This window comes from Schistocerca cancellata, chromosome 7, assembly GCF_023864275.1.
Source record: "Schistocerca cancellata isolate TAMUIC-IGC-003103 chromosome 7, iqSchCanc2.1, whole genome shotgun sequence".
NCBI lineage: Eukaryota > Metazoa > Arthropoda > Insecta > Orthoptera > Acrididae > Schistocerca > Schistocerca cancellata.
Genome location: NC_064632.1, coordinates 125,323,195 through 125,350,866, shown reverse-complemented (window position 1 = coordinate 125,350,866; position 27,672 = coordinate 125,323,195). Strand labels below are relative to the sequence as shown.

At 37.3% G+C, this 27,672-nt stretch overlaps 1 protein-coding gene across 1 annotated transcript in view; it reads right to left on the bottom strand.

Annotated features, from left to right (window-relative positions):
• LOC126092664 (dynein axonemal heavy chain 2) overlaps positions 1-27,672 on the bottom strand; it is a 994,477-nt gene that overhangs the window by 187,959 nt on the left and 778,846 nt on the right. Inside the window, exons 69-70 of the mRNA XM_049908386.1 lie at positions 13,525-13,740; positions 8,639-8,789 (exon numbers count right to left, since the gene is read on the bottom strand). Of these exons, the coding sequence (XP_049764343.1) occupies positions 8,639-8,789; positions 13,525-13,740 (367 nt within the window). The remainder of the gene's footprint in view (positions 1-8,638; positions 8,790-13,524; positions 13,741-27,672) is intronic.

Genomic DNA, 27,672 nt, shown 5'->3' with positions numbered 1-27,672 from the left:
CCGTACGATGCAAGTTAACATTGCTTTGACCTACTCACTAGCGTGCTTTCATTCATCAATGTGCAACCATGAAGGTTGCTACACTACATTCATTAGCATTATGGGGTTAATGTTGTGAGTTCTTCGTTCATTACATTGTTATCATGGTACATGATGGGTGTTCATTTTCACACATCTATACTCTTTTTAGCTGATATGGGTATGTTGTTCAGAATGCATGCCCATACGTCTAATGTCTTGATAATGCCTGGCATAGTGTTTGGTACATTCCTTGACATCCATATTCTCATTTAAACACCTACCCATGAAGGTAGGGTATGTTGTTCAGAATGCATGCCCATACGTCTAATGTCTTGATAATGCCTGGCATAGTGTTTGGTACATTCCTTGACATCCATATTCTCATTTAAACACCTACCCATGAAGGTACCAACTGACATATTACACAGTGTATAGTGCACCCTGACACACATTCTCTGGTTGTTTTCCAGATAGTAGGTTATATGAGGGCTATGCTGAAAGTTTTTAGCAGAATGTGTGAAAAAAAATTTATTTGCAAAAAAACGTTTACAACTTTTCAAAATACTCTCCATTAGCATGTATATATTTTTCCCTTCTCTGAAACCACTTAGAAAATGTGTTCATCCAAGCTTCTTTTGGGATGTCACTTAGTGCACTCTCGTACACTGCAGTGGCCTCTTCATCTGATGAAAACCGCTGCCCTCGAATTTTTTCCTTAGTCTTAAGGAATATAAAGAAGTCACAGGGGGCCAGGTCAGGTGAATATGGGGGATGGGGTAACACGCGCACTTTTTCTTTCTCCAGGAAGTCCATAGTTCTGGCAGCCCCATGCGCAGATGCACTGTCGTGATGTAGCAGCGGGTGCCCACTCTTGGACTTAGGATGCTGTGACTTCCATGTGGTGATGTCTTTTGGAAGACAATCATTCACATACCATTCAGCATTGACTGTACGACACGTGTCCAAGGTCACAGAGGTGAGATGCCTGATCTTTGTGAAAAAGTTGCCACCATCTTTCTTTCAGAGCTCCGATTTCATCGAACTTTTGTGGGTGGTTCCTACCCTGGAAAGCACCACACAGAAAACTGTCTCTTCGTTTTAGGGTCACAATGGTAGACCCTCGTTTCATCACCTGCGACAATATTATAGGTGTCTTGGGACTTACCTCCATTGAATTTTTCAAGCATGAAACAACACCAGTCCATTCTCTCCTCCTTTGGCTTTCTGTCAGGGAATGTGGCACCCAATGGGCACATCTCTTAGTAAGGCCTAAGTGATTATGAACGCTGGTCTGTGCTGCTGTTGATCCAATAAATTGTCCCTTCAATGTCGCAAAATGTAAGATGTGGATCTTCTTTGATCATTTTCCTCACGGCATCAATGTTTTCAGAAGTCACAGTTGTTGCTGGCCGACCGGGACGAGGTTCATCTTCAACTGACTGCCGACCCCTCAAAAACTCGTGAAACCAATTTCCAACTGTGGCCCTACAAGGGGAAGCTTCACCAAAAACATGCAGCAAAGAAGAATGGCATACTTTGGCACTTAAACCCTTTTTATAATCATGAAAAATCATGGTACAAAAGTCGTGGCGCAACAGCTCCATCCTGCACTGTCTCTGACTCAGCACTGCCTGTGCTTTCTTACCGCGTTGTGGGGGGGATCACCGCTAGCCAGGGGCTGCCCGCGCATGTCCCAAGGTCGAAAAACATCGCTCTTTTGAATGAAAACAACCCCACTGTTCTCCGCTTTATGGTTTACGGGCTGCTAAAAACTTTCGGCATAGCCCTTGTACTTCCCTTTGTCTTACTCTGCTTAAGAGCTATCAGTCATGTAGAGGTATGCGACTTTGGTTGTTCTGATTGACTTTCTAACATTCTGTGTATGTATTGTAGTACTCTTCTTTGGACTTACATCATAGTTTATAGTTTGGTATATCTCCTAGCCACACGGCTGCCTACTAGCAGACTTCTCACCTTATTGTCAATGCTGGTTATGACCTTCTCGATATATTTCAATACTTCCTGCTTAGTGGGAATTTGTTGCAGTATATTACATTAGATTCACAGCTTCGTTCATTAAAAATACTTTTAATAAATAGTTGGCACCTTATGAATCTGTGATTGTCAGACTGTATTGACGTAAGTTTATATTCTTGTTGTATTAGTTATTTTTAATGTATGGAACACAGCAGTACAGATAGTTAACATGGAGCTGACCTCCATAAGTGGTTTAATGTTCTATTGGTCTGTGATGACATAAAATAAATATTTTATCTTCAGTTTGCACCCTTCAGTATATGATTGTGACTGTTTTGCTCCAGATATTTCATGGGCACTAACATTAGCATTACACCGTGATTATCTAGGCATAACATGCAATATTGACCTCTATTTAGTAGGTTCTTTTTTACAATTTTTTATGGAATGTATATTCTGTTCCCTAGTTTATATCAATATAGTGTGCACCTGTTTTCTCATTTTATTTTTTAATTTATCTTCACCTTTGATGTAACTACCTTACAGTTTGGTATTGTTACATGTTACTACATATTACCACTATATATAATACTTTACACTGATGTTTTTGTCATGTATTTCACACTATTATCATTTTTGTCTTTACACAGGGGCCTGAAGGTGGTGTAATGTAATGTTGAAACTGACTGCTCAAATTAAATAACAACTGTGAACTAACATGGGTGAAGGCGTTTTCATTCAACATATTAAGAGTTATTCACATTCAGCTTTGTATTACTTTTCAGAGTAAGGCTCACGTCTCGTGTACAAGACTTTATCAGAAAGCTATACAATTTTTGCACTGTTCTACATGCCTGTAGTAAAAGCTTTGTGTTTATTTCATATTTACATAGCCCCATCTGCTGCTCAGTTGTCAAAATTCTGTATCAGTAGATTTCACAACTCACAGTTGCCTGAGAAAGTGCAGTGTTATTTTGAGAGTAAATAGGAAGTGGCCCCTCCAGGAAGTCAGTCTTCCAACTGTTTCTAGTCTGTTGTGACACCACTATAAAACTCGGCTGCACTACACTTACATCATTCCTTTAAAAGACATTTAACAGAAAAGAGATAGAAAAGTTATTATTCCACTGTTACACACCAATAAGTGAAAAAATCATTGTGCATGAAATCAGACTAATATGGGCAAGTAGCATTGATCAAAGACTTCACATAGCAATAGGCATAGTAATAAAATGATATTTAGTGACAGAATTACAGAATTTGAATTTATTTATTTATTCTCATATTAGAGCCATACATATTAAATAAATAGTTATTGCTATATTACTTTTGCCAGAATTTTAATGCTTCAATATGATTGTTGTAACTCAGAGATGTTGTTCAAGCTGAACATGATAATATATTGAGTTACTTGTGTAATGAATCAAAGTGTTACTTTTCCAGACAGACTTGTGCATGTTGTTGTCAAGGTACTATTGACCACTACAGTTTCACTACCATAAAAGTATTGCAAACAAAAGTCAAATTTGCATGAAGCATATGACACGCTTGGATATGAAAATCATTAACATTTTAGGCAACTGTACAAAGTAGAAGTATATATTACAAGGAAAATTCATGCAGCACGTATCTCATACAGAAACTGGGTTTGGATATTGGTTGTTTGAAAGAATATCGTATTACACTTCATGTAAGAAGGAAAAGCATCAACTACGCATTACAATTAGACAGCAGTAAGATTGCGATTTATTGAAGCTGCAATTTATTGTTCCACGTGAATAACAACTGAGACAACACACATACTGTTTGTTAAACCACACTGGATCATACAGCCATGTCATGTACTTTGAGACGGAAAATGGGCTCATTTGCAGCAAGAGAAATGTACACACGGACAGTGCCACAACTTCTGAAGCACTATAGACTGTCAGCACAGCAGCAATTGTCATGTCTACCTATGATGTGGCAATAGAGATAGACATGTTAATAGTGGTACAGTGAATGACAACAATAGACACAGGTGTATCACCATCTAGCCCTTTCAGATGAGTCCTTGGTCTGAACACATCATCACAGAGGACGTATCCATGTATGGAGGTTTTGAGGATAACAGATGTTGCCAGACTTCATTCCTCATCATAAGGAATCCACACATGGTGTGATGGTATGTGGTGCCATTAGGTACACAACACAATCACTTCTGATTTGCATAACTGATAATTTAGACAGCACAGATCACATTTCTGTGTGTTGAGGCTGGTGACTGTGCCTTATATTTAAGGTCTCTTTGACTTAGCCTTTCAATAAGATAACACTGGGTCACATGTTGCCTGTGCATCCTCCTGAACTATATCAATACAAGAGTGTGTTTGACTGATGCCCTGGCTAGCCCATTTTCCAGATCTCTCACCCACTGAAAACATCTAGTCATTGGTTTCCAAGAGTCTGGCACTCACTATCCACTCTGGCATAGAAATGAACCAGCATGGAATGATGTACATGAATGTGCCATCCACCTCTCTAGGGGGACACCACCTTCTACAAGCACTGACAACCCTTGGAATTTGAGGAAAATTTATTTGGTTAGACACAGACTCCTTAGAGCAATACACCACCATTCTCACCTCAGCCTTCAATGGATGTAATTGGGATATCATCCTAGTTCAGAAACAGATTTCCTGGCCCATCACATCCTGGTACTGCTGACCCCTCAAAAATGAACTTAGAAGTACATCTCTTATCACTCAGTATTATCCTGGTCTTGAATGTATTAATCAGCTACTTTGACAAGGCTATGACTCTCTAAAATCATGCCCTGAAATGTGGTCCATTTTGTCTGACATTTTGCCCACCACACCTAGAATAGCTTTTCATCGCCCTCATAGTTTCCACAAGGGCTTTCTCAGGCCCACACTACCTCTGCACCCATTTCCTTACCCTATGGCTTCAATCCCTGCAACCATCCCTGCTGTAAGACTTGCCCTAAGAACTCTCTTACCACCACCTATACCAGCCCTGTGCTTTCGAAACATATACTGTCAAAGGGAAAGTCACCAGTGAAATGACACATATTGCTATGTAAATACTATTCTGCCTTTTACATTGGTATGACTACCACCAAGTTATCAGTCAGAGTGAATGGACATAGACGGAGGGTGTATACTGAAACACACAATACCTGTTGCAGAGCATGTTCTACAATATGTCTTGACCTCAGCACCTCTTCCACCACACATGACACATGGAATCTTCCCCCAACACTAGCTTCCACGAACATCACAAGTGGGTACTGGTATTACAGTATGTCCTTGGTCTCATCAGCTACCTGCCCTTAATTTACTTTAATTTCTTCGGTCTCACCATTTCTTCTCAGTAACTATTCCATTCTTCACTCCCTTTTAGTTTTACACATCTTTTATTTTATGACTTGTCTATTCCCCAAGCACCACCACCACCACCACCACCACCACCACCACCACCACCGCCTCTACCATATACAACACACTTAGTTTTCCACTCTAGTTAACTAATGCACAGCATTTTGTCAGTAATATCTGGCTTGTCAGTAATCTATAAGCTCTCAAGTTTTCAACTCTCATCCAGTACATTCCCCAAATATCAGTCTTTCCTTTTATCCTTTCTGGTACATCTCCCCTGACCCAGGGTTCTGGGTGACTTTTCTGAACTCTCCCCATTTTTTAAACCTCACCAGTCCTTTCTCTTCAGCCCTCTTCTTTCCTCTTCAACACTTCTGACAGAAGAAGGAGCCACTGGATATGAAAACATGCAGATTTCCTTAACCTTTATATGTATCTCTTCACCTCCCACCACTTGGTGATTACATTTTTTATCTACCCAGTTACATTATATTTTCAAAAAATTATTATTTTCATTGGTAAATTAAACTTCCTACTTTGGTGCATGTACACCATGCTAAATTCTCACCCATAATTCTTATGTGCGATACTTTGGGGGTATGTAATGCAGCAGAATGGGATAGTATTATATGAAAAGAATGATTCACCCCTACTGGTGATTATGATACTACCACATGATTTTTTTTAGAAGTTATATACATGTAGAAGTTTAAACTGTAATATTGATACACAGTATTAATGAAAATTAGCTGACTAAGACGAATTTAAACCAAGTCTGGTAAGTTTATGGAGATTTTTTACAATAAATCAAAAATATGTTAAACATAATGTAAACAGAAATCTAACTTCGCCTTTATGGAATTTATACGTAGAAGAGTAACAGTAATTACAATAGAGCCCACTGTAAAGACAAAGGATTCATGTTAGAAACCAAAGGTATACTGCAACTGCAAAGTAATTAACAGAAAAAATTAGGAGATTGTTACCAATGTATATTTCATGAAACCTTAATATGAAAACTGTGATATTTCAATATACTAACTGTATCAGAGACTCTGAGATGATCTGTGAGGTAGATTTTCATTGCCAGCTTTGTGAAATGATATAAATTCCAAATGTAAATTCCATTATGTTAAATTCAAACAATGCATATTAGTGTTCATGTTATTACTTTCTCCTATCTAAGCACCAATGGCGGTAGCACTATCACCCTGGCCATACTCAGTTTTGGGCACTAAACCTATGTCAGTTCTATTTCTGTGTGGTGCAATAAACATATTTTAAAAGTATTTTGTGTGTTTCAACAACATTATTTTTTGGTGAACTCATCACAAGTTGCATGACATTACGTAAAATTGAACCCAGATGACATTGTAAGTGGAGGAGTTGCATTAAAACTGAGTTATACACCTCAATAATATTTTCAACACTCAGCAAGTTAAGTAATTGAAATGTAGTCACTAAAGCTTGTTGCATTTTACGGAGAGGGTGATGAAACTGCACCACACCTAATCTTCCAATGCGAAGAAAAAGATAGAGAATATTTGGATACTGAGTCCTGAAGAAATTATGCCTAATAAAGAACTACTAAAGAGCCTCCTAGTACTCTTTAAGCGTACTGCCTCACCTTACTGGAAATCAAATGGAATAGAACCACATGATAAACCCTGTTCTGGTGTGGGCAATGGTGGGGCTGGGATCACTGCTGTTTCTGTCTCCCTGATCAAATCAAATCACATGAATTTATCATTCAAGCTCAGTTCAACTACAATACAACCTGGCTATACGATTCTTTCTGCCAGAGGTGAGACATGTGTACACTAAATTTTGCACCCCAAAAATCCCCAAATCACTTACAGACTTAAACAAGAATTATGTATCTAAACAAGTATTATGAAACCTGGGTGACAACAGCAACAACTGAAGAAGCAATTTGTGCCTTAAAGAGAAAGGTACTTCAAGCTATTATGGTAAATGAGAACAAAGAACAAAAGAAGATCTGTACCACTTCTCTGGAAAGCCATACACTGGCCAAATATTAGGACAGAAGAGGCTACAGTGGTTTGGCCAGATCCTTTGAGCTGACAGATCCCTCCTGCACTGGGGCCTCCATTCCCAATCTGCTGGGAATCACCCAAGGGGATGTCCAAGAATGTGATGGAAGGATTGGATATTAACAATCCTCAAACAAGTTGAGGAGCAATCAATGACTATCTGCAGTGCGTATCTTCTTCATAGTGACTGTCTCACATCCTTGTTATTGGGCTTTTTGTAATGTGTTCTTTTATAATTTTTTATTGTGTGTGTGTTTGTGTGTGTGTGTGTGTGTGTGTGTGCGCGCTCGTCTTATTTTTTATTTTTTAAGTTTAGTTGTTTCTCTTGTTTTTGCTGCTGAAGGCCTTAAAAGCCCATTAATGCATTAATGATGATGATTCTTATTATTCTCCTCCATAGGCATGCAGTAACAACAATTTTATTTGCTGTCCTTTCTTTCTGACATTTTAATTTTAATGGGTAGAAGAGTGTTTTTAGAATTAACTTCTAGTTCTGAATATCTCATACATTTCTAAACATTTTCCCTAATGCGTAGGGGGAAATTTATGATTAGTTAGATGTAAGGTATCTAAAGAAAATTTCAGAAAATCAATAAATTCACAAAGGCACTGATGAGCTGGCCAAACAAATATCTATGGGGCACTATTTTCTGTATCTATGGCAGATACTTATGCAAATGTTTTATCAGTGAGCATGGAAGAACCACAACAGCTCCAGCCAAATTGCTGAGCATGTTTTATACCATGTGACCTACCCCGCCTCCCCTTTTCGTGAACCCCCCAAATTACCCCTCTTCTACCTTCAAAAAGGCGTCTTATTGTTCCATGAAATTTAAGGTGAACTGCTGGATGTCAATAACTTACTGCCACAATATTTTGGGACTGAATCTTTTGACAATCGTGATGGCAAGTTACTAACATCTACTAGTTTGCTCAAAATTTCATGGAACAATTTATACATTGGGAAAGTCTTATCATACAAATCTATGTGGAGGAAATGATGCAGCATGTACAAAGATTTGATAAGTTATGTGAAAGAAGTGCAAGGTTAGTGAGAGCACTAATATTAGCTTGCAGAGACCAGGAAATTAAATTTCACTAGGTAAATTATGTTCTGAATGATAAATCTATTTATTATTATTTACCTTAAACCACACATGAATATAAGATTTTTCTTTCTCATATCAATATTTAATACTTATCACAAACCTTGGATGATAATAGCTTTGTTAAGAATAGGCTGCAGTGATGGGTCCAGAACCTCTAGTACATTCTGTAGTAACACAGGTTTTCCAAACTGCATTGCTTGCTCCAGAGTTTTCATGAAATCTGCTTGCCCAAAATCTATGACTTTTAAATCCTTGACAATAAAAAGAAAAAGAGAACTACAGTTATTCAAATTTTACATCTACAATACTTTAATGTGACTTGACAACAGTATCTGTATATTATGATTAATATATGAATTCTACAGTGAAATTCTGACACTGCAATGATAATGTGTACCTCCATTTAAAATGATTTTTCTTTATCGTAAGCACTCTGTACAGTATGTTTTCCAGCTCATACTCCATTAAGACATCTGTTTGAATCAAAATTAAACTTCAGTTTTAAACAGATAAAAGAAAGATTTATTACTGAGCAATGAAACAACACCAACCCTGTATTCACATATCATAATAAGCAATTTGAATACCAAAGCTGGATAAGGCGTCCTCCAGCATTCTCTATGCATTTCAGCCTTCAGCTGTCTGCACCCATGACTAGACACTACAGTATAAAAGATTGTTAATCAAAAAATAGCAAGAATGAAGATACAGGAATAAACTTGAATTTTGTACACTCCTGGCTGACTACCTTTGCTTTACCCACTTTTATAGATTTTTGAGAAATACTGTCATATTATTTTCTTGGATTTATTGCTCTTAAAATTAAAAATATCAATAACATACATGGATTGCTCTGAATCTATATACTTCTGGTAGGAGGGCACATTAGTCTAAAAAACAGAGCTAAAGAACAAACATAGTTTCAGTTGTAACAGCTACTGAGAAAATAAAACACTGCAGTTTAGACCATGCTAAAAAACTGAAGAACAGTCATTCAACATCTTTGAGCAAAACATCAGGTGCTTCATGAATAAAAAGGATGAACATCTAAATCCATGAAGTAAAATGAAAAGGCAGCTGGAATGTCAATGAATGTCCCCAATGACAATTGAAGGACAAACAGCAAAAGTTACTGACCAATTTGTTTCCAGAACCAACTGCCTTCTGTGATTTAGATGTAAAGCTGATAGTAACTGCATTATCTGACCATATTAGTGAAATGTTAACAATAAAATATGCTGAACAATTACATTAAGACCACGGAAAGCATATATGATGCACTGAGTATTCACAAAAAATGAATCAATGAGTGTTTAGAGAGAAGTTATGGGAAAAACAGACTTTAATATCTGTAGTATCACTCATATCCAAACTGCAGATACAGAAACCACCTCTAATTACTGACACATATTAATAACTAGTCATTTCAAATCTATGCTACAGCACTGACTGATATTTCTGATCAGTACTTATTAGCAGTCAATAAGTTAGACTTTTATACAAGACTCTCTGCAGAATACCTTCTGGCTGGGCTAGACAAGAAACATCTGCTGGATCACAAAATTCTATAGGGATGTTCATAAATTAACTTGCAGTTGACTTCCTGAAGATGTGTCTTAGATTTCAAGGACTACCCTCTCTGACATTGTCATGGAGAGGTTAGGATACTATAAGTTTTGTGTGTGGTGGGTTCCAAAATGTCTAACCAATATTCACAAAACAGAAAGAATGGGTTCCACCTTGATATTCCTTCCATGATACCTTGAAGAGAGAGAGAGAGAGAAATTTCTGAACAGAATCATGACATGAGTTCAATATGTGAACTCTGAAATTAGAGAATAGTCAAAACAGTGGACACACACACATTCTCCCAGTAATCCCAAACAATTCAAGAAAATGCTATTAAATCACAAAATGGTGATTACAGTTTTTCTGGGATTACAAAGAAATTTTGACAGCAGATTTTATAAGAGTAATGTGAGGGAATACTGTGACATGACCACTTTATTGAGAGACTCTTACAAGATCCTAAAGGTCAATTTAAAAAAAATAATCAATAAAAAATAGACAAATCAATAATGTAGAAAAAGATATATTGTTACCTTCCATAAAGATGACACATTAAGTTGCAGATAGGTACAATCAAAAGACACTTATACAAAGCTTTCAGCCACAGCCTTCATTAGCAAAAGAGAAACACACACCATACATACACACACACAAGCAAGCAAGAACACTTCATGTATGACGATCATGTGTGCATGATGTGTGCTTGCTTGTGTGTGCGAATAGTGTGTGTTTCTGTTTTTCTTTTGCTGATGAAGGCTGCGGCTGAAAGCTTTGTGTAGGTGTCTTTTAATTGTGCCTACCTGCTACTTAACATGCCTTCTTTATGGTAAGCAGCAATTCTATCTTTTCCTTAATTGTTTATATTCCCACATGAAGTTTCAATTGTTCGAAAAAATAGAAAAATTCATTCTGCCCCACAATACATGACCCAATACTGCAAATTCAATGGGGAAAATCTCAGACTTTTTCGGTTGGAGATTTTCTAACAACCCCTCTGTAATCTGGTCTTTGCACCATCTCTTCTCCGTGATGAAGGCCTAGCTGGCTACTCGGCATTTCACAACTGACAGTGAGTTTGCTGTCAATGTGCTGAAGCACTAGGCAGTCTATTCTTTGATGAAGGGGTACAGAAGCACAATCACAGCACAACAAATGTCTGAATTTTGGTGGCAACTAAGTGGAGAAGTGATGTCAACACATAAGAACATATTGTACAAAACATTTTTTTTCTTTTTTACCCCTTTTTTTAATAGCCAATTTGAGGTTACTTGAAGAATAGCACTCTTATTATGCATACTAAAATAATATGGAATTAACAACATCCCTTTTGAATAGATGACACCTTACCTTCATCATAGAAGGCAGAGTGTCACATTGACAGACTTCGTCACAGGAAAAGATTGCTGAGATCTTTAAGTGCCACTGAATTTGAAATTTAAGTGACTGAAAAGCTGCTGCACAAATGTTAGCTAACTAGAAGTATAGTTTTAGTGTATTACAGCCACCGAAGTGTTAGCATATGTATGTTTACAATAATCAAGGATCAAATTCTGGAAATAGTCACCATTCAAGAAATGATAAAGCTAAGAAATGTAGTATTGTTTTATACAATAGTCAGTATTTTATAAAGAGCTATTTACAGAGACCAGCTATGAGATTTTCATCAATTTAGAATACAAAAATAACTAATCTTGTTATTATATTTTAATGAGATGAGTAAATATTCTGTAGGGTGAACCACAGTAAGCAGCAATAATATGGTCTGTTGAACTGTTGAACATTTAATTTATAAAAAGGAAATCATACGCACATTTATAATAATTGTATGGGTCTGGGATTTGATGGGTATGGCTAAAAGATTTTGAAGTAGGCACAGGTATTTAATTAGTTTTCTCGGGTGTTTCTGGACTTTCACAATGAAGTCACTATGGAAAAGCTTGAACATCGTACTACTGAAATACTAACAATTGTTGTCCAGTAGAAAAGCCCTGAGACACATTACACTATCAGTTGAGTCTATTTTTAGCTTGATTCCTCCTTGGTGATATACATTACCTCCTTTTTAATTACAACACAGTTGCAGTCATTAAATTCTTGGTGCTATCACTATTCCTATCCACATGCATGCCCTCCCCCCTTTTCTTTCATCACCCAAAATGAAGGTTAACATTTTGCCATCTTTATTTCTCCCATATCACCTTTGTGCTTCCTATTATCATTTGCAACAGTTTTAAGAAATGTTTATTGACTGACATGTTCACTAAGCAATAATAATAATAATAATAATAATAATAATAATAACAATATGCTTTACCAGTTTAAACAAGCCAATTTCCATCATTAAAAAACCAAATTTTGCAGCAGCATACGCATATACAAACTTTTAAAGTTTGACAATGAATTTGTTTGAATACGTTACTACAGTATTTTATATTGTGAAACTGTGTACAGATGTACAGATTGCATCAGTGAATAAAATGTTTTGGGAGCTTATGACTCATGGGTGTGCCTCTTTGCTCAACATTATTTATATTTATTATTATTTTATTCTAAAAAGAAAGATGATGAGACTTACCAAACAAAAGCGCTGGCAGGTCGATAGACACACAAACAAACACAAACATACACACAAAATTCTTGCTTTCGCAACCAACGGTTGCCTCGTCAGGAAAGAGGGAAGGAGAGGGAAAGACAAAAGGATTTGGGTTTTAAGGGAGAGGGTAAGAAGTCATTCCAATACCGGGAGCGGAAAGACTTACCTTAGGGGGAAAAAAGGACAGGTATACACTTGCACACACACACACATATCCATCCGCATATACACAGACACAAGCAGCAAATGTCTGCTTGTGTCTGTGTATATGCGGATGGATATGTGTGTGTGTGCGAGTGTATACCTGTCCTTTTTTCCCCCTAAGGTAAGTCTTTCCGCTCCCGGGATTGGAATGACTCCTTACCCTCTCCCTTAAAACCCAAATCCTTTTGTCTTTCCCTCTCCTTCCCTCTTTCCTGACGAGGCAACCGTTGGTTGCGAAAGCTAGAATTTTGTGTGTATGTTTGTGTTTGTTTGTGTGTCTATCGACCTGCCAGCGCTTTTGTTTGGTAAGTCTCATCATCTTTCTTTTTAGATATATTTTTCCCACGTGGAATGTTTCCCTCTATTATATTCTTATTATTTTATTCTATTCATAATAATAACAACACTAATAATAATAATAACAATAATAATCAGATATTATAGTTATGATAGATGTATCAATGTTTTGAGTTTTACACATGAAATAACACTGTAATAGAACAACAGACAATATTGTGAGAAATGATTAAACTATTTTGATGTTAAAATGACCACAAAGTACACTAGCCTTATTTTAGAGACAGCAGAAGTGTCATATCACACAAATGAAACATAGTTACATTTTTTCCTTCCATATTCTTGATCCACTTCATGCCCTGGCACTGTGGATCAATTAGAAGTGGCCACCTTGTTGCCCTGGTGACGATAATTCCATTCTCTGTACTAAATTCATCTGATGGAAGCCCTTGAATGTTCCATTCTCGAATCATTGTTGGATCAGCAAGGAAAGTTGTAATGCTAAAGACATTTGACACTGGTATCTCGTCTTTCACAACCTATAAAAATAATATAATAGGTTAGGGTACTGCTTTAAATATGAATACTATAACTATATAGCTAATGATATCAATTTGAGAAATGAAAAAAGTATAAATAAATTATTTTTATCTCTGAAATTTACATTGAAGCTCATATTACAAAGTTATAACATTTATTTGACATTCCTCAATATTTCTTAACAGACTGATAAGCTAATTCATACTCTGATATAAGCTAGAAAAACCAAGATAGCCAAATGTCAAGCAGGATATAAGTCTTTAAAATGACGATTTATAGCAATGTTGGCCACAAAAAATAGCACTAATGGACTCACATGACAACAAGTAAATATACGGCAGCTACATTTCATAAATTATTATAACTATTGATATGGCTGAGCTACTCATATGTTACAGTTCTGTCAAAATTTATATGCATTATTCCTTGAGATCCAACGTTCCTCCTCTAGTGCAATACTTCTAAATAGACTTCAGTGAATACTCTTATACAGCAAAGAACATTTTTGTCATAAAATTTTATAAACTTCATGTGGTTTAATATCAATCCATTTAGTAGACACTCAGAAAATTCCATCTTACTGATCAACACTACTCTATATCCACAATTTGTCACTGTGACAATATTAAACATATATTTTTATAGTGAGGGCATAATGGCTTGTGATGAATCCTGAGCACACTAATAAACACATTGAAGCCATGAAAGTTTGAGAGTATTCTGCTTCTCTGTTTGTGACATTGTTATCTTCAACCTGGAGATTGTTTAATGCAGCTCTCCAAGCTGGTCTGTCCTGTGCAAGTCTTTATCTCTGCATAACTACTGCAACCTACATCCACTTGAACCTGTTTATGTACTCAAGCCTTGGTCTTCTTCTACAATTTTTGGGTCTTACATTTCTCTCCATTATCAAATTAACTATTCCTTGATGACTCAGGATATGTCCTGTAAATCTAGCTCTGCTTTAAGTCAAGTTGTGCTGTTAATTTATTTTCTCCCCAATTAAATTCTGTTGTTGTTCATTAGTTAACTGATTTGCATACCTAATATTCAGTATCATTCTGTACCACCACATTTCAAAACTTTCTATTTTATTCTTCCTGTAGTGTTTTAATTTCTCATTTAACTTCCATTTAAGGCCAAATTCCAGATAACTAATATTTTTAATGTCTCATTCTTTAATCTGATTACATTATCAACACCTGATTTAATTCAACTATACGAACATGTACATGAAACTAACTAGCTAACTAACCAACTAACTAACTCCATTAACAAAGTTTTACTTTTGTTCATCTTCTAGCTTTATTTCAAGACCCTTTAAATTCTATTCTATTCAACTCATCTGCCAAGTCTTGTGAATGTTATCAGCAAAACTTCAAATTTTTATTTCTTCTCTGAGAAATTTAACTCATTTTCATATATCTCTTTGATATCCTTTACTGCTTGTCACCATTGAAACATACAGGGGATATGCTCACTACATTCCCTACTATTGATGATAACTATATTAGTCTCTATTCCTTCTTGTCTCACTCTCCCTATTGCAGAAATGCAAATAATCTTGCGAGCATCAGATGATAAAGTTAGTGAACTACAATATAAGGATGCAGACATGAGTTTGGGTCAGTCCCGGGAATGTGTGTGGATAGCCCACTTGGTCAAGGTGAACACTTGGTATAAGGGGGAAATCCATGTTCAAGTCCTGGTCCACCACAAATTTTCATATGTGGCTATTGAGTAGTAAATGTATACCTAGCACAGCTGAAATCAAGGAATTCACAATCAGCAATAAACTGTAAAATATTTCTTACAGCTGTGGATCGTCAACAGTGTGTGTTCTTTCAGTAAGTATTAGAAGCCTAGGCAGGCACACAATGATCCATTGTTGTCTTATTCTCCACATTGCAGCAAGCCAAGTAATGTTGTGAGAGATGAATCTAGTGGACTATGATATAAGGGTGTAGACAGTATGACATGTATGAGTTTGGGTCAGTCTGAGGAGCATGCACAGATACCTGAACTGGTTAAGTTGACCACTCACAGTAAGCTGGAAATCTGGAATTGAGTCCCAGCAAGGTACAAATTTTCATGTCACTCTTGGTAGTAAATCTGTACCTAATACACCTGTTGTCAAGGAATTCACAGTCAGTGAATAATTGAAATATTTCATGCAGCTGCAGATCGTCAACAGTGTCTGTTCTTTCAGACAAGAAAGTAAATAAAAAACACTACACTACACTACATGGCTGAACAACCCCAAATGCGGTCTCCCAGCCAGTGATGCCAAATGATCATTTCATTTCATCATCAGACTGTATCAGGAAGCTATACTTGCTTTCAGGAAGCTAACTTGCTTCCATAGTAAGTTATGCTGCAAGTGTGAAGACATATAGAGCAAGGCTAGTTGAACCTAACTATTTTACACAGAGCCTTCTACAGAAGCTATCATCATATTATTAGGAATATGCCTCCTAGACCTGGTAATCAGAAATAAAGGAGTGTGACACTTGTTATGAAGAGGTGACACAGATAAAGTAACAGAGATATTAGGGCAAAAAGCAAACTCCAAGGAACAAATCACTGTGTACATAATGTGAGAATGGCAAGAAGATTGGGATGTGGGGATAATATTATTAGTTCATTCCCAATATGAGGGACAGACTTTATATGAAACACATTCTATCCTCAAGGAGCATGATACATTTCCTTACAGGGCATGGGCCTTACCCCAAGTGTTGAAACAGAACAGAATGTTGAAGGTAGCTATGACTGTAGACAAACTGGAATATTGTACAATACTGTTTGGATCTGTATTAGTATCAGCAACATAATCAAATATGAAACAGCTTGGTGTGGAACAGTACACAGCATAATAAGGAACAAAGCAAAGTGGCATGAATTAAACAAAATAGCTGGAAAGGTATCCAGGAGAGAACTGGAGATTTACCTTCAAAGAAAGGAGACACACTGAATCACCATAAAAATTTACTTACATCTATATTTATGTATAAAGCAGCAAATATATAAGTATGTCCACAATCTCCTCCTAAACAACTGCATCGATTTCAACAAAATTTGGTACACATACAGCTTAAAAACAAGCATCAGCACTGTGGGAGTAAGAGCCTCCTAATTCTCACACCAATGGAGAGATGAGCAAAAATATGTTTTCTCAGCCCTGGCATGTAGGCTAGTCTGCACAACAAGCACCCAGCAAGCAGGCTGCCCTACACTACAGCTGTTATTTCATTTTATTTTATTTAAACATCAAGTTCCGTAGGACCAAATTGAGGAGCAAGTCTCCCAAGTCATGGAACATGTTAGTACATGAAATTATGACATAAAGGTAATAATGGATAAAAATAAAATGTTTATGAACACCCCCCCCCCCCCAAAAGAACCAAGCAATTAGTTTACATAAGTGCAATCAACAACACAACAAAAATCAGCTTAATTTTTCAAGGAACTCCTTGACAGAATAGAAGGACTGGCCAATGAGGAAACTCTTCAGTTCCGATTTGAAAGTGCGTGGATTCCTGCTAAGATTCTTGAATTTGTGTGGTAGCTTATTGAAAATGGGTGCAGCAGTATACTGCACACCTTTCTGCACAAGAGTTAAGTAAGTCCGGTCCAAATGCAGGGTGTGAAAGCTGCTTATTGTTGGGAATAAGCTAATACTGTTAACAAGGAATGACAATAAGGAATATATATATTGAGAGGCCAATGTCAAAATACCCAGACTTGTGAACAGGGGTCGACGAGACATTCATGAACTTACACCACTTATTGCCTGAACCACCCATTTCTGAGCCAAAAATATCCTTTTAGAATGGGAAGAGTTACCCCAAAATATAATACCATACAACAAAAGCGAATGAAAATAAGAAAAGTAGACTAATTTTTGTGTCGAACAATCACTTACTTCAGATACTGTTCAAATAGTAAAAATGGCAGCATTAAGTCTTTGAACAAGATCCTCAACATGGGCTTTCCATGACAGTTTACTATCTATCTGAACACCTAGAAATTTAAACTCTTCGGTTTCACTAATCATATGCCCATTCTGTGAAATTAAAACGTCAGGTTTTGTAGAATTGTGTGTTAGAAACTGTAAAAACTAGGTCGTGCTGTGATTTAGCATTAGTTTATTGTCTACAAGCCATGAGCTTATGTCATGAACTGTGCTATTTGAAACCGACCCAACATCCTTTACTACCAAGCTAGTGTCATCATCAAACAGAAATATTTTAGAGTTACCCATAATACTAGAGGCATATCATTTACATAAATAAGATACTGGAGTGGCCTCAAAACTGATCCCTGCCCCCCCCCCCCCCATCCCCCCATTTGACTGTACCCACTCAGACACTACATCACAGCCATTCTCAACACTGTGAATAACCACCTTTCGCTGTCTGTTGTTAAACTAAGAGGTGAACCAATTGTGAGCTACTCCTCGTATTTCATAATGGTCCAACCTGTAGAGCAATATTTTGTTATCAACACAATCAAATGCCTTAGTTAAATAAAAAAAAATCTGCCTAGTGTTCAAAACCTTTTGTTTAACCCATTCAGTAACTCACAGAGAAAAGAGAATATAGCACTTCCAGTTGTTAAACGGCTTCTAAAGCCAAACTGTACATTTGATAGCAAATTGTGTGATATAAAATGACCACTTATCCTCACATACACAGCCTTTTCAATAACTTGAGCAAATACTGATGGCATAGAAATAGGTCTGACATTGTCTACAGTATCCTTTCATCCCTTTTTATAAAGTGGCTTTACTACTGAGTACTTTAATCGTTCAGGAAACTGACCACTCCTAAAGTGAAAATTACAAATATGGCTAACTACAGGCCTAACATGAGCAGCACATACTTTAATATTCTGCTAGGCACTCCATCATATCCAAGAGAGTCCTTAGTCTTCAGTTATTTAATTATCGACTCAATCTCCCCCTTGTCTGTATCACAAAGGAGTATTTCAGACATCAATCTTGGAAAGGCATTTGCCAAGAGAATTATATGATTCCCTGTAGAAACTAAATTTTTATTTAATTCACCAGCAATGCTTAGAAAATGATTGTTAAATACTGTACATATATCTGATTGATCAGTAACAGAAGTATTTTTACTATGAACTGACTTTATATCGTTGACCTTGTGCTGCTGACCACACACATCCTTCACAACAGACCACATGGTTTTAATTTTATCCGGTGAATTAGCTATTCGATTTGCATACCACTAACTCTTTGCCTTCCTAATAACATTTTTAAGCACCTTACAGTACTGTTTGTAATGGGCTACTTAGCTTGATTGTAACTACATCTAACATTTTGATATAATTCCCGCTTTCTTCTACATGATATCCTTATCCCATTAGTCAGCCACCCAGGCTGCCTTTTACTGCTAGTACCCAGATTAGAAAGTTCTAATGGAAAGCAACTCTCAAAGTGCATGAGAAATGTGTTAAGGAAAGCATTATATTTGTCATCTATGTTATTGGCACTATAAACATCCTGCCATTGTTGTTCCTTGACAGGGTTCAAAAAACTCTATTGCTGTTGGATTAAGTTTCCTATATAGTTTGTCTGAGTACAAAAGCCTTTTAGCATTAAAATTTGTGTATCATAGCCTGAAAGGCCATTCACCCTTTTACTAACAGAATGCCCATCTAGTAATGAAGAATGAATAAAAATACTATCTGTGGTCGGGCTATTGTTCCCCTGCACCCTAGTTGGAAAAAACAGTCTACATCAGATCATATGACTTTAGGAGATCTACCAACATCCTTTTTCTTGCACAATCATATACAAAATTAATATTGAAGTTACCACATATAACTCAATTCTGGTACTTCCTATAAGGTGAATCAAGAACCCTCTCTAGCTTGAGTCAGAGTTAGGGGACCTATAAACAGCAACAATTAGAAATTTAGTTTCACTAAATTCAACTGCTCCTGCACAGCATTCAAATATCTGCTCAGTTCTGTACCTTGATACATCTATGGACTCAAATGGAATACTGTTTTTTATGTACATGACCACTCCCCCATCCCACAAGGAACTCCTTGAAAAGCAGCCTGCTATTCTGTATCCTGGTAAAGGAAACCTCTGAATTATCAAATTATTTAAGTGGTGCTCCGATGTACCAATGATATTATAGTCAACTTCTATAACCAGTTCACTAACTTTATCTCTAATGCCTCTTATATTTAGATGAAATATTCTACTTCCTTCTCTACTTGTAAACATTACATCATCTGAAGGTGAGCCCTTAGTCAGAGGGACTTCCTTTAAGCAGGTATACCTATCAGCTGACTTCAATCTAAAAACGGTGCAGCTCTAACACCAACTACTACAGGAATTTTTCCATGAGTGATCCCACCATCACCCACTACACTGTCACCTATAAGCTTTGCCAGCCTCCTCTTCCCATATTTATCGAGTGCAGGCCATGTCCAGTGAAACCTGATCTACTGATAGACCCAACTGGACCACTGCAATGTGACCCATACCCTCTGCCATCAGTGCCTTCTCCAGCCGCATGTTAACGCACCTAACAGCCGCAAGATGAGACTGATCATGACACTGAAACAGTTGCATGAAATCCACATTAATGCAACCAGTTTGAGTAGCTATCTTTACCAGGCCAGCATCTACATCATATTCCCCATCCCTATGAAGACTATTCCCTGCTCCACTCACTGTCATTACCTAATCCTCCTTTGTAAATTCTTACATAACTCCCCTACGCTGTCAGTCACCTGAGCCAACCCTGCATTAGGCTTCACAATGTTGGTGACCTAATACTCACTCCCCAACACTTCCTGCAACTGCTGGCCCACACCTCTATCATGAGAACTACCTAGCAGCAGAACCTTCTTCTTTCTGTAAGGCTTTGCAACTGACCTAGGCCTCCAAACTGCTGAGGATTGCTGTATGTTACCTATACCTACAGCTACAAGAAGCTCTTCTCCACTCAATTGTGACAATTGGTCAAATCTATTGCATATACACAAAGTATAACTGTCTGAAAATCTCCTCCTCCTAGCTGCCTTCTTGCCAACTGCCAGTTCCCATTCCCCACCACCCTTCACCCTCCTCAACCTACCTAGTTCCTCATCTGCATGTTGTAACTGCACCTGGAGGGCACATATCATACACTCCTGCTCCTCTATCAACTTATTTCTGCTACAGATTCTGCATTCCCAGGAGAGGATCTTGCTAGAATGCCCACTGGTCCCCCCCCCCTCTCCCCCCCCCCCCCCAATGAAAATACTTTGAAGAAATCTCACACCATAGCCCACTACTCACAAACCTATGACAGAGTCCCCACTTCTCACTCATGGTAAAATTTTACAGTTACTGAAAAAACTATACATCTATGTCACCTAAGTTGTTCCATCAGTAGAACTATTTACAGAAATAACAATAGTGGTCTTGAAATTCTCTCCCTCTACTACAAAAGCAACTACTTTTATTAATAGTACTAAATCACAACTAATACCAATACCAACAAAAATTCACAAAATTATTAGCTAAAACCAAAAATTCAAGTGGCCACTGGAACACTCAATGAAGTTAAAGCAGTGAATGAAAACTTTACTGAAATATTTCACTAGAAACGTCAGTTGAAAACTAAAGTACAAAATTTACTGAACAGCGTCAATGCACAAAAAATTCTAAAAAACACAGCGAGCAAATGTTTCCAAAAGTTCATTAAATCGTTATTTCACCACAAACAGTGTGAAACACTGCTGCAAACTATTAAATTTAATAACTGTATAACAATGCACAAATAGTTATAGTAGTACTGGCCTGCTTTGTAAAAACAGTTTTCAAGCCCCCATTGTTTAGGCTACCCTCCATGCATGACAGGAATGTTATGACAGTATATCAGCCTGCTTTATGGACCTGTTTGTCAAGACTACACGCGTTGTTGGGCAAGGCTGGAAAGGTTGAGATGGATAGAGAAGTGGATGGGCAGACAGAGAGCTTCTGACAGGGGGATAGAGGCATGAAGGGATGGAGAGGGAGAGGGGGGAAGGAGGGGAGGGATAGTGAGTTTGGGAGAAGGGGGTGAATACAGAGAGGGGGCAGGAGAAGATCAATAGGGAGACGAGAGCAAGAGGAGATGGAATGATAGATGGAGCAGGAGCAGATGGACAGAGACAGAGGAGGAGAAGGAGATGGATGGAGAAATGGGGGCAAAGGAAATGGATAGGGAGAGAGGGGGGGGGGGGGAGGAGCAAGTGGGCAGTAAGAGAGGCAGGAGGAGTAGATGAACAGTGAGGGCAGGAGGAGGAGATGGACAAAGAGAGGGGGAGAAAGAGGTGAACACAGAGAGGGGGAGGAGGAGATGTATCAAATATATGTGTCAAGCCCTTTTGTGAGCGAGCCAATGGGAAGAGGCTAGTATATGCTGAAATGGGACTACCTTCCCATTCCTATCTGAAATTCCTTCCTCATGTCAACATTCTCTGAAGAGGTTAATTTAGCTCGAATTTTTAGCTTTCTGGACTTTACACTGTTATGTCTATACCCAGTCCCAGTAGCAAACTGCCCTTTAAAAAATTAGTGCATATGAGTTTACTATCTCAGTTTAAATTTCACATTAGTATACTACCCAATTTATATTAGCAACTAAGGGGAATAAGCCATTTATTAATAAACCAACTTTGAAACTTCATGATATGAACTGTGCACTCATGTTGCACCACCTATTCTTGAAAATTTACTTCTCTCCTATTTCTGAAAAGGTATGATGTTTATTCATTATGATTATTTAAAATGATAGCTCCACTTGAGAGAAATTCAAAATACTGTTAACACTATTTTATTCAAAGTGATTTGCTTGTAATTAACTAAAATGTAATTCAAATTGTTGTACTGTAAAATTCATTGAAATTGTATATGAGATTAAGAAAACTTATCCAAACTGAATATCTGAACATGTGGCCCATTTTTTGATGTAAGTAACTAAAGTCATCTAACGACTTTAAATTGTTATTTTGTAAATTACATTTAACAATGTATTTCATTGTTTAGTTTTATTTAAAAGGAAGTGGTGCATGTGCCATGGAATGAGTCTGCATTGTTGCTTTTTGGAGGCTTTCACATTGCCAATGTATATTCCACAAATGTACTTGCTAATCAGTCACAAAATAAGACAAGAAAAGTGATATACACTTGTGTTTTATTTAAAAATTAGTACAACAACAATGCTGAATTCTGGGACTTAACTGAAGCAACAGCACCCCAGGATGTCAAAGTTGTGTATCTCATCTCTGTACTTGTGAAAGGTGGAAGCCCAAACTCTTAAGTTACTCCAATGATATGATTGAGAATTCACTATTACCACCGACCAACTATAGACAGAACCAGAGAAACTGTATTTTTTTCTCACTCAGTGTCAGTGGTAATTAAAATGCTTCCCTCCTTTCACACAAGTAAGGGTGGCATTTTAATATGGTGTTGCTGAGCTGGGATATGTGTAAGTCTGTGTACTAATTCTTGCACTTCATTTCAGAGTATAATTGTGATGTGTGACAATTGATTACTGAACAATAGTTGGAATGAGACGGAAAGTGTGGTGTGGCAACTCATCGTAGCACCACATTTGAGACGAGTACAGTTTTTAAATTTTAAATTACTTTTCCTCAGACTATCATTTTTCCCACTATTTTTTGTCATGTGACTGTTGATAGGCAGGGGGATAGTTGTGAATTTTCATGTAAAGATAATCTGGTTAGGCAGATTTATTTTCATGTTTTGTGCCAAGCATTTTCTTCAAATATGGAATGCACGAAAAATCTTGATATAACTGGAGAGGGTTCATATACTCAGTCATCAACACCAAACCTGCAACAGCCCTCTGAGGCATCACATTTCTTAGCATTTTCTCCAAACAAACAGACCTCAGGTTTATTAGAAAGATTGTCTCAACTCTTGGATCACAAGCTTACAAGTCGGAATAATGATTTAAAGAATGAACTTACAAGCCAAAACGGTGACCTAGGAAAGAGTATTGTTAATCTAAATGACACTGTTAAGACAATGGAAAGGAAAATTCAGGCTACACACGAACAAGTAGCAAACCTCTTTCAAAACTTAGTCAGTTACATCACTCGACTGACCTTGAAATTCAAGCAGTAAAGGTTGATCACATAATGCTGTGTGTGGAGAAGATTGAAGTTATTATTCACACTCACTTAGGTAGAAGGAACTCTGAATAAAAATTAAGCATGAATATATAGAGCACTAAAGTGAATTCATTCTACAGAAACTAAAACTAAATAATGATCAAATTCGTAGCCACACTACCAGTGTTAATAATAAAATTGAGACTTTGTCTGAACAGGTTAACATCTGATTAACTGATATTGAAACAAATGTCATATACACAAATTGACAAAATTTTGTACCATTTTGTAACAATTTATCACTTAAATACTTCCCTGAAGATTTTAAAATACACCCAGTATGGCAACGTAAAGATAGTTTTCCTCTGAACTTGCCTGATTCTGTGAAAATTAAACTAGCTAAATGTGCCCTTGATGATGAAGCTACTCAGAATGTAAAGCCAAACATAACGTTTAATGAATCTGAACAGATGTTCTTGAATAAATTCTGGTCTGAAAGTAAACAGGTGGGCATCAAAACAGCATTTTTGAACAGTAGTGGTGTAGTGCCTCGAGAATTTCAGTGTAAGTTCTAGAGACACTCGGCTTTGCACCGTCTTGAACACCCGATATTTTAAGTAAGAGGGTGAGATGTGGAGATGTGTCTACCTCGTTATCGGTTTTTGTGTGTGCAGGATGGACACGTATCAAGAAAATATTGCAACAATGATGGCCGATTGGCGTGGACAAGTGTTTGCAGTGCACGCCATAGAAGCTGTATGTTCAGTACAAGGAGCAAGAACGCTCTATTCTTTGATGGTGTAATGACTGTATTGTTGTGAACAAATGAATTATGCATTGAACTAAAGAAATTTACATTGGATTTACTGGTGTTAGACTTGTGAGAATCAAGAACTGGTTTTGTAGTGGTTATTAAACCACACATATTGTAATTGTATCTGTTAGTATCTAATGGTCCAAGACAGGGTTGACTCACGAGAGTTGAACACTTGTGTGAAACTTGAAGTTGTTTTATTGTGGAGATGAAAATATAACAGAGTTGAACAAAAGTATCCTGAGAATACAGAATCATTTCAAGACTAGAAAAGAAGTCTACTTTGAAATTCTTTTAATTAGCTATAGTCTTCAGAGAAGAAGAGTTTGTGAAGATCAAAACAGCCATCTGACCCAAGAAGAAGATCAGCTGCCACAATACACGAGTCAACTGTGAGAGACGTGTGAGTTTTGCACCCCAGTACCACACTGTCTCCTGTCGTCTGAAAACTGTTTGAGCAGGTACAGACCAGGTAATCTCTCAATGTGAAATTTTGTGAGAAATAGTTATGTAAGCTTGCTCACCTGGAATTAGAGAAACTAATATTAACAAACAGAAGAATTTATGTGGTAGTCCACACATCAAAATCACAGTTGGAGATTGGTATAGTTATAGTTTGATTGACACAGGAAGTGCAATTTCTGTTATTTCTGAAAAGTTCTGAGATAGAGTTGAGGATTGTTCTGAGTATATTGAATTTACTATAATGGGAGTTAGGATTTAAGGTACTACAAATAAGTATAGCAAAGTTGTAAACAAACAAACTTTAATCATGTTTTATGTTGACAGTGCAGTTTTTGAGCAAGGATGCTTAGTGGTCAGTGATTTGAATGAGGAGATATTGCTAGGACTGGATTGGATATTGAGGAACAATGTAACATTGGACCAGGTATAGTTCGGAGTAACTTTTTCTAATGATGATGCATATTTTTCTGGTTATACTAGGTTAAGATTGAGAGCTGGTGACACATCTGCTAATACAATATATGGTTTTGAGATTTAGGCAAAAAAAGGCTATACAGGTGATGACGATTTGTCAAGTAATGATACAACTGACAGGGAAAATATATTTAATGAACAACCAAATAGAGTTAAGAGCTATGCATGCAAGTTAAGGCTTAAAGAGCACCAGCCTTTTTTCAAAACAATATTCAGGTCCTATTTGTAAAAGACAGGTTGTGGAGAGAGAGTTGCAGAAGATGCAAAAGTGAGGATTATTGAAAGGAGTACTAGTCAAAACAACAACCCTTTGCTTGTTGTAAGAAAAAGGGATGGTGTCAACTAAAACGTTTCTCTCCTCTCACACATGTAAGGGTAACATTTTAATACCCACTGATTACAATTAAACTGCTGATGTTCTGAATGCTGCAGTGAGGGCTGTATACATTGCACAACCCTGAAACAACGTTGGCATTTTAATACCCATTGGTTACAATTAAACTGCTGATGTTATGAATGTTGCAGTGCGGGCTGTAAACATTGGAGGACCCTAAAACATAGTAAGTACGTCCATGAATAGATGTGCTGAAAAAATAATAGTTCCACATTCTGCCACCAGGTGACAATATGGTGCTGTAAGCAGTGTGAATGTGATGAGGGTGCAGGACAATGGGACGAATGATCAAACAAAATGATAACAGTAGTTCTGGCATATTTATTAGGATATGGTCACGAGTTACAGCATGTGTTCAATGTGATCCAGGCTCAGCGACATGTTGCAGCCATAATATGGCATGGTCACAGATGCTCCCAGCATATCTGATGTAATCAGTGTGATGCTACCCTTCAGATCAGGAAGTGGCTGGACATATGCCTGACAGACACGACCTACAACCTTGCAGATATCCCCATAACAAGTCATATGGGTTTAGGTTGGGGAATATGGAATGCCACACATCTTGAAATTGCCTAGAGATGATGTACTCATTACCAAAGTTTTCTAAAAGCAAATCTTTCACCTGGCAAGCAACATAGGTGTTGCCCCATCTTGCATGAAAATTGTGGTGTGGTCACAGTAGTATTCCTGCAAAGCTGCAAACAGATACTGCACATCAAGGTCCTTATAACACGCAGATGTCACTATACACCTCACAGGTCCACAAGGTGTCTTCTCCTTGAAGAAAATTGGACTGAGAATGAAGCTTGTGAAATCACACCACACAGCCACATAAGATGAGTGTAAAGAATATTCCAGCACAGCATGTGGTAGAGTAGAACTCCATATGCAATAGTTCTACAGATTCACAACCCCATGCAGAGTAAAATGTGTCTTGTCCATCCAAAGAATATTGTCTGGCCCATGCCATTCATCTCCATACAAGCCAAAAAAAACAAAGTGCAAGGACATGGTATTGCAGCCTATCTTGGGGCTCCATTTCGTGTAAATTCTGAATCTTGTAGGGATACTAGTGTAAAATGTGCTCTAAAATATTTTTAAATGTTGAGGAATGGAGTGACAGTTCACATGACACAGCTTAAGCACTTGGTGCATGTGCAACATGGTCAGCTATAGCTACAGCGACTTCATCAACATCTGCCATGAAAACGGACCTCCTCACTCTCCCTGCTGCACCAACTACTTCACCTATTTCTTCAAATTTCTCTATCATATTCTGTACCCACTTATTGATATGGGGTCTCTCCACAGCTATTTCTGCCATTGATACATCTGCAATGCAACACTGCTATTACTGTTGCTCTGAAAAATAGCTTTACCTGCAATGCATGCTCCACATCAATTCAGGCACCCTAGGAAAAAAAATCTTACCTTCACAGTCTCGGATGTCATTGAATTTAGCAAATTTTAAAATGAAGGACAAAGTAAGGAACACATATGTTTTTGTTTTCTCAAAAAAAAATTCTGCTCCGAGATACAGCCCTCCAAAGATGACACTGCACATACCACTTTGAACATGCGAATTTTGGAAAAAAAAATTAAAATGCTGTATCTCTGGAACAATTCTAG